The sequence below is a fragment of the Rhinopithecus bieti genome, unplaced genomic scaffold (genome assembly GCF_001698545.2).
Source record: "Rhinopithecus bieti isolate Rb0 unplaced genomic scaffold, ASM169854v2 scaffold_13617, whole genome shotgun sequence".
NCBI lineage: Eukaryota > Metazoa > Chordata > Mammalia > Primates > Cercopithecidae > Rhinopithecus > Rhinopithecus bieti.
The window spans coordinates 418,177-426,091 of NW_016807714.1; the positions used below are offsets into that span (position 1 = coordinate 418,177).

Consider the following 7,915-nt stretch of genomic DNA (forward strand, 5'->3'; position numbering starts at 1 on the left):
CCCCCCCCCGCCCCGCGCCGCCCCCCTCCCCGGGCCTGGTGAGGTATGACTTCTCCAGAGGGATAGTCTTTTTGGGGAGGGCACAGCCCAGCAGATCATCTTAGCACAGGACACAGGCTGAGGGGGCTGCAGGCCAGGTTCTGCAGGATAAGAAGCTGATGCCCAGGCAGAGGGTGGGCCTGGGGAGCATGGAGGGGCCTCAGGCCGGGCCCCCTGAGCCTGCAGGGTTGCACTACCCCCAGCCCTGTCTCCACCAGCCGTGGGCAGTCAGGCCCAGAAAACCAGGCATGAGTCCCCAGCCCCACAGGCCTGGAAGCCCCCTGGGCACTGAAGCCATGTCCGAGTGCCCTGAAATCCGCAGAGGTTTTGCCCCATGGGAGGGAGTGGGGGCTGCACCAGCAGCTTCTGCCCTCTCCCTGCTGTACCAGAAACAGCATCCAGGGAGGACAGACGAGCTCGGCCCTGAGAACGGCAGGTGTGGCTGCTTCCCCCCAGCAAGAGATTGTGGCAGGAGGAGATTGTGGCTGAGGCACAGTGGGGCCTGGGGGCAGGTAGCCAGAGCCAGATAAGGGGGTGGCCTTTATCCCCTCTTCATGCTGATAGGCCCGGGGTAGAGCAAACGGGGCCAGGCCGCAGCCACGGGCGGCCTCTGTCACAACTTCCAGGCACTGGGTGAAGGCGGGGCTGCTTCCGGCGTTTCCAGCTTCCTCTGTTCCTTGGGAATGCCCTGGGGCCGCAGATTCCTAAGCAGAGGCAGCCGAGGTGTTTCTGGAACTTGTCCAGGACTGTCCTGCCAGTTAGGCCAAGCCAGGACTTGGAGCCACAGCCTCCCAACTCCCAGACTGCAGTGGGCCAGACCAAGGTTCCCGGGGCCCACCCCGGGCACACGTGGTCACCTCCGGGGCCTCTGGTGGGTGCCGTGCTGGGCATGCTGAGCCCTGGGCTGTGAGGTGTCCGGGAGCAGAGGAGATCCTGAGGAGGAGCTGTTTATCAGTGGGGAGGGTAGTGAGGGGCATGGGGAGCGGCCAGGGAAGGCTCTCCGCAGTGGTTCCTGCAGACATGAAGCTGGGGTCCCACAGCAAAGGGCTTGGGGCCATGGCCTAGCCCAGGCCTTGCAGAGCAGGGAGACCAGGCAGGTGGGAAAAGGACACAGTTCCTCATTTCCGTGGGCCTGGGGGACTGAGGGTCCCCACACAGCTCCTCAGGGATTGTGTTGTGCCCCAAGGCCACGCCCACCAGAGCCAGCACTGCCTGCACCGGTTCTGGAAGGTTTGCCCAGGGGTTCTGCAGGTGGAGGGGAAGTCTGTGGGCAGGAGGAAGTGAGGGAGGGGAGGCCTGGGACCCTTGGGGGCTTGCAGTCCTGTGGAGGTTACTAAGTGCCCAGGCTGGTGGGGAGGACCCCATGGGCAGGGCAACGGCACCCCGCGACAGGCACAGCATCTTTCCACATGGAGTGCCTGGCCCTGGCACCTGAGATCTGGACTCTAGGTGCCCACTGACCACCCCCCAGCACCTAACTCACCTGGTCCGGGCCCAGGCACACAGCACTTGCTGTGCCATTTTACACACAAAGAAAGGCCCTTCCGGCCAGGAAAGCACCCACCTCCTGCCTGTCCCCAGCCGTGCACAGCCACCTTGCCTCCACCTGGAAGACCAGCCCCAGCAGGTGGGCAGCCCTGGTGTTTCTCCACTTTGGGCCATACTGTCCCTGTGTCCCAGCACAGCAGTGGGAGGGCACTGGCTGGGGGAGGGGTCAGTGAAACTGAGGCGGGGGTACTTCTGCACAGAGCCAGTGGGGTGGGGAGCAGGGTCTGGGTGTCCACCCTGCAGAGACCTGGCACGGCCCGGGCACAGCCAGCAGGTGGCAAGTGACTAAGCTTTGCAAAAATGGCCCGAATGTGGGCAAGTGTCAGGAGCCAGGGTTAGGCAGTGGAGTGACAGTGACCCATACTGTGTGCGGCCTGCACCTGACCCTAGGCCACCCCCATCCTCCTCTAGAGAAGGTCCTAGGAAGTACTTTGCTACATGAATGGGGCAGGTTCCCAGGGAGCTGGGGGCCATCCTGAATCCGCTTGTTCCGCAGCAGGGTGGAGACAGTGCACACCACCTGTCATCGTTTGACCCTGAGGGTGTCTCCGGGCACCCGTACAGCTGGCAGCAGCTTTGGCATGCTTCGCATCTTGGTAATGTCACTGGTCCTCTTAAAGTGACAGCCCGGGGAACATCCCGCCTGTCAGTGCCGGGGCGTGGCCCCAGAAACAAAGCTGGAATCAGGGTCACTTTCTTTCTCTAAGTGCTGCAGGTCCCCTCCAGTGGCATCCCAGTGCAGGGCAAAGGTGGCAAGGCTGTCTTGAGAGGTGATGCCCTCACCACCCCTCCGCAGGAGCACAGCGCTGGAGCCTGCCCTGCATTTGGCCATCTGTAGAACACGCCAGCTCCCCTGGCTGCCAGCGGATGGTGACATGGTGGCCACGAGCTGGGAGTGAGGGTCACAGCCCAGAGAGGCCAGTGCCCCCAGGCCTGTCCCCACGTTGGGGAGCATATCTGAAAGGCCTAGAGGTGGTTTGGGGCCCCCCCATCCTGCTTCGGGACAGCCAAGCAGTTGGACCCTCAGCTCTCGAGGAAGGGACATCGCACAGCCGTCCCCACCTGCTGAACCTCCCAGCCCTTCATGTCAGGTCTCCCTCACTCCTCAGCCTGGGCTCGGAAGGCCTCCCAGGGGCCGATGTGAGGGCGGGTGGGCATGTCGGGTAATTGAGTGGCTGGCCAGGCTGGGGAGGTCCGCCCTCCATGGTGGGCCAAGCTGGTCACCTCACTGCAGCCGGGGCAGGCCTGCCTGAGGCTGGGAAGTCCCATGAAAGGCTCCCAGCCGGGCACTGTTATGAACATGGTGTGGACAGGAGCCTCCGCCCACCCCAGCCCTGCATCTTTCTGTGCCCATCGCTGCATTGTCATCGCTGGGGGCACCCAGACTCGGCCTCGCGGGGCAAAGAGACACCCCTGTCCTTGAGTACAGCCCCCAGCCACCCTCCTTGCTGTGGGCAGAGGGCAGGTGAGATCCCCAAAGGGGCCTGGTGCCTCTGCTGGTGTGAGGAGAGCTGACCACTGGCCTTGGGCAGCGGAGCCCGTGCCCCTCCCTCTTGCATCTGTGCTCCCTGAGTGTTAAGGCCATCCCCCCACCCTGCCCCCACCAAGTCTTGGGTGGAAGGCGGGGGTCTTGGTCCTGGGTGCCCAAGCCTGGTGTGCCCAGGGGCAAGGGGCTCATGGGTGGGCCCAGCCCATTCCCCAGTCTCCGCCTGAGGAAGCAAGGGGCAGTACACTGGGCCTGCTGGGAACAGCTACCTCTGCTGTTTCTGGGTGCTCATCAGGGACAGCGGAGAGCCCTGGAGGGACAGAAAGGCCTGGGGCCGAGGGAGGGAGGCTTTGTGAGGTACCTGTGTGGGAGCCTGCAGGGCCAGCACTTTGAGAGGCCACTTCAGAGCAGCACTGCAGGACAGCGGGGCAGGGAGGAGGGCTGGCCACAGCCAGCCAAGGTGACAAAGCCGCCTTCAGCAGCAGGAGGGCCACTTCGAAGCTACCCCAGGTTTTGGCTGTGCTTACTGGGCTGCAGGGGATGAGCTCCCAATGCTGGCCCCTGGAGGAGGAGGCTCTTGAACCCAGCTGGGAAGGAAGGCAAAGGGCGTTCGTGGCTAAAGAAGCCCGAGCAGCAGGCCTGCTACTGGGATTGGGAGGGCCAGGAGGTATCCTGTGTCAGGGCCACAGCCCAGGAGCACGTGGCAGTCAGAGAGGAGCAGGGGCAGCGGTCCGGAGGGTGGAGGTGAGCCCCAGCCTCCCTGCCCTCCAGGCTCCCCGAGCTCCAGCCCTGAGGTGTCCCAGCCATCTGACCTGGATCTCCAGAACATAGAGGAGGTGGAGGTCGGCAGAGACACCTTCTGGCCCGGTGAGTGAGCAGAACTGGGTTACTGGGTGACCGGAGCTCTGCATGTGCCAGGCTCCTCAATGCCCACTGCTGTGGCTCCCCCAATGCTGGCACCACCCCCTTCCTGGGGCCCCTTCTCTTCCCTGGCACCAGCTCAGCTCTGCCCTGTGGCCCCTCCCCCATTCTAATGCCAGTCCAGTCACTGATGCTTCCCGAGGTGGTGACTGCAGCCCATTGCCACCTGCCCCAGTGGCACCATGTGGACTCCTGCCAGCCCCAGCTGGACATAGTGAAGCAGGAACTCCTCCCTCCCCTCCACCTGCCTCAGGCTGGGGCCTCTGGCTCAGAGCACCACTGTCCCCCCAGATCCACCAGAGTTATCCTGGGTCCCCTCCTACTGCATCCCCTAGATGGCCTCCCCTCAGCCTGACTGGAGCGGTGTCAATCCAGGTCCCCTGCACCTCCCCCTTGAGAAGCCGCCTGGGTTCCTTCCAGGCGATGTTAGTGATATCCCCCATTCTAATGCCAGTCCAGCCACTGATGCTTCCCGCGGTGGTGACTGCAGCCCATTGCCACCTGCCCCAGTGGCACCATGTGGACTCCTGCCAGCCCCAGCTGGACATAGTGAAGCAGGAACTCCTCCCTCCCCTCCACCTGCCTCAGGCTGGGGCCTCTGGCTCAGAGCACCACTGTCCCCCCAGATCCACCAGAGTTATCCTGGGTCCCCTCCTACTGCATCCCCTAGATGGCCTCCCCTCAGCCTGACTGGAGCGGTGTCAATCCAGGTCCCCTGCACCTCCCCCTTGAGAAGCCGCCTGGGTTCCTTCCAGGCGATGTTAGTGATACGGCTGGATTTAACAGTGCTGAGCCTTGGCCCACACCTGGGTGGCCCTGGGGTGGGGAGCAGGTGTCTGAGGTCAGGTCCCTGGAAGGAGACCCTGGGCCAGAGATTTGCGTGGGAAGCTCCTGGGGTGGGCATGGGAGCTGGGCGGCAGGGCACTTGCCACTGAGGCCTGATGCAGCCCCATGAGTAGCTGTGCCCATACAGACCACATCCTCGGCCAGGGCTTGAGAGCGGCCTCTGGAGCTTTGGAGTCCCCCAGGTTCTGGGTCCTCACCAGCACTGAGTGCTTTCTCCTGGCTACGGTCTGTCCTGCCACCGTGGCTCCGTGCACTGGCACAGCTGCCGTGGTGACTGCGGATGGTCCCAGCAGCTCGGGGTCACCCTGCAACGCCCCCCACCCGTGTCTATGACAGCCCTTCCGGGCACGGCACCCCGAGCCCCTGGCCGCTTGTCTCCCATCCAGTGGGTGCCTGGCCCCTCTGAGCACCCCTGTCCAGCTGTGCTCTCATCCCCGTCCCTCCGTGTCACGGTGGGGGCACGCGGGTACTATCCGCCTCTGCCGTTTCTCATTTCAGACTCCGAGCCCGAGCCCGAGCAGGCTCCACGCTCTCCCGGCTCTCAGGCCCCTGACGAGGGGGCGGGCGGGGCGCTGCGCAGCCTCCTGAGGAGCCGTCCCCGCAGGGCCCGGTGCGGCGCTGGCTTCGGGCCCGAGTCCAGCGCGGAGCGGCCGGCAGGCCAGCCTCCTGGGGCCGTTCCCTGCACCCAGCCGCGGGGCGCCTGGCGCGTGACGCTCGTGCCGCAAGCAGCGGCTGGGCCCGAGGGCGCTCCCGAGCGAGCCGCCGAGCTGGGAGTCAACTTCGGTCGGAGCCGGCAGGGCAGCGCGCGGGGGGCCAAGCCGCACAGGTGCGAGTCCTGCGGCAAGGGCTTCAAGTACAACTCGCTGCTGCTGAAGCACCAGCGCATCCACACGGGCGAGAAGCCCTACGCCTGTCACGAGTGCGGCAAGCGCTTCCGCGGCTGGTCGGGCTTCATCCAGCACCACCGCATCCACACGGGCGAGAAGCCCTACGAGTGCGGCCAGTGCGGCCGCGCCTTCAGCCACAGCTCGCACTTCACGCAGCACCTGCGCATCCACAACGGCGAGAAGCCCTACAAGTGCGGCGAGTGCGGCCAGGCCTTCAGCCAGAGCTCCAACCTGGTGCGCCACCAGCGGCTGCACACGGGCGAGAAGCCCTACGCCTGCAGCCAGTGCGGCAAGGCCTTCATCTGGAGCTCCGTGCTCATCGAGCACCAGCGCATCCACACGGGCGAGAAGCCCTACGAGTGCGCCGACTGCGGCAAGGCCTTCCGCGGCCGCTCGCACTTCTTTCGGCACCTGCGGACCCACACAGGCGAGAAGCCCTTCGCGTGCGGCGCCTGCGGCAAGGCCTTCGGCCAGAGCTCCCAGCTCATCCAGCACCAGCGGGTGCACTACCGCGAGTAGCCCGGCGGGGGCTCGGGGCGAGGCCTCCTGCCTGCGCCCACGGTGGGCATTGCCCAGCACCGCATGCCATGTGTCCGGAATAAATGCTTTTTGATTGTTCGAAGTGGGAGCCGGCACCTGCCTGGGTGAGGCCTTGGGGCGGCTTCCCATCCCCGAGGACCCGCTGCAGGATGGGGTTGACGGGGCTGCTTCACCAAGACCTGCCACGCAGGGCCACGGGGTCCCTGGGGTCTGGCGGGCGGCCCGAGTGTCCTAGGGGAGGGTCTGAGGCCTGGAGGTGTCCTGACTTGCCCAGAGCCCCGAAGTAGTCAGGACTACCTGACGCTGATACCCCACCATCAACACGGGGGGCGCGCCCAGAGCAGGGGGTGAGGACAGGGCCGGTCTAGAAGTGCCCACAGGCCTGGCCAGGCTGCCTGTCTGCCGCCTGGGCGAGGGGTCTCCAGCAATTCGGTTCCCTTATGTATTTGGGAAGACTCTGCTTCTGTCAAATGCAGCAGGCTCTTCCCCACGTGCCCTCAGCTCTGCTGCCTCCTCCCCCTGCCTCCATTCAGCGGGGAGCCTGCTGGGCAGCAGTGGCCCGGGCCTCCTCTACACCAGCCCCTTGCCCTGGGATGTGGGGGCCCAGGGTGTTAGGGTCTTGACAGGTGTGGGCTGGTACAGCTGGGCCTGCCAGGCCCTTTTCAGAGCTGCTGGGACACTGCTTCTGGGCAGGGGAATCTGGGCCACGAAGCTCTGGGAGAGGTCAGCTGGGGGTGGCCCCAAGTGCTGAGTGCCAGTGATTCTGCCAGCGCCTTCTCCCTGCCCTGTGCCCTCCGGTACAGCTGGCAGACCCCGGACTCCAGCATGGCTCCTCCGAGGCTTCCCCTCTCCAGGTCTCACCTCCCCTCCTGCTGTGACTCGTCCAGAACCCTGGGCCTGGTCCCCAGATGTGCCTGTGGCGGGCCTGTGAGGTCACTGTCCTGTCCAAGACGAAGGCTACCGTCCCCGCTTTTTGGCGGTGCCTGGGGAGGTCTGCGCAGCGCGCATCTGATGTCAGCCCCCAGCAAGCCAGTTTTCCAGAAAAGAACCCGGAGGCTTCGAAGTGACCCGTGGCTTGCTCGAGGTCACACCATCACTGACGGCACCAGATGAATCCCGAGCTCCCTGACCAGCCATCCACCCAGACCCCTGCTGAGACAACGGGACCTCGTTTCCAACTCGGAAGCCCGGGAACGTGGCTGCCCGGACTGGGAGCCCGCGGCACAGGGCCCTGTGCAACCCCTTGGGGAAGGCGGTCCCAGGCTCCGCCAGCCCCCGCCTCCCTCTCCAGGCCATGCCCTGGGGGCCCTATGGACGCCCCACTCCGCCGGGTGAGAACGAGTTTAGGGGTGCGGGCTGGGGGTCAGTGTGTCTGTCCGAAGCCAGCTGGGAGGCAGGCCCCTACTTGAGGCGTCCGTGCTGGTGTGCGGTGGCCCTTGGGTTCAGCATTCTCCTTGTTCAGTAACACGCGTGGGCAGCCAGGCCGAGGGACTGGCTCTGCAGGGACCGCCCCGCGCGCCCCCGACTCCCCGGCTGGACTCCCACTCGCTGCGACCGGAGAGAGCCCGGCGGTCCTCCATGCCGTCCTAGACAGTCCCGGCAGTGGCCGCGGCGCCGGGAGGGGCGGGAGGGGCGGGAGGGGCGGGAG

General features: G+C 65.6%; 1 protein-coding gene across 9 annotated transcripts in view; it reads left to right on the forward strand.

The window, feature by feature from the left end:
* GLI4 (GLI family zinc finger 4) overlaps positions 1 to 6,349 on the forward strand; it is a 10,175-nt gene extending 3,826 nt beyond the window's left edge. For 4 of the 9 annotated variants that reach the window (XM_017883403.1, XM_017883402.1, XM_017883404.1 and 1 more), the window contains 2 exons: positions 3,845 to 3,940; positions 5,339 to 6,349. In XM_017883403.1, the coding sequence (XP_017738892.1) occupies positions 3,845 to 3,940; positions 5,339 to 6,246 (1,004 nt within the window). In that variant the 3' untranslated portion in view covers positions 6,247 to 6,349. The other 5 variants (XM_017883397.1, XM_017883398.1, XM_017883405.1 and 2 more) reach the window with 5 other exon arrangements.
* The last annotated feature ends 1,566 nt before the right edge of the window (positions 6,350 to 7,915 follow it).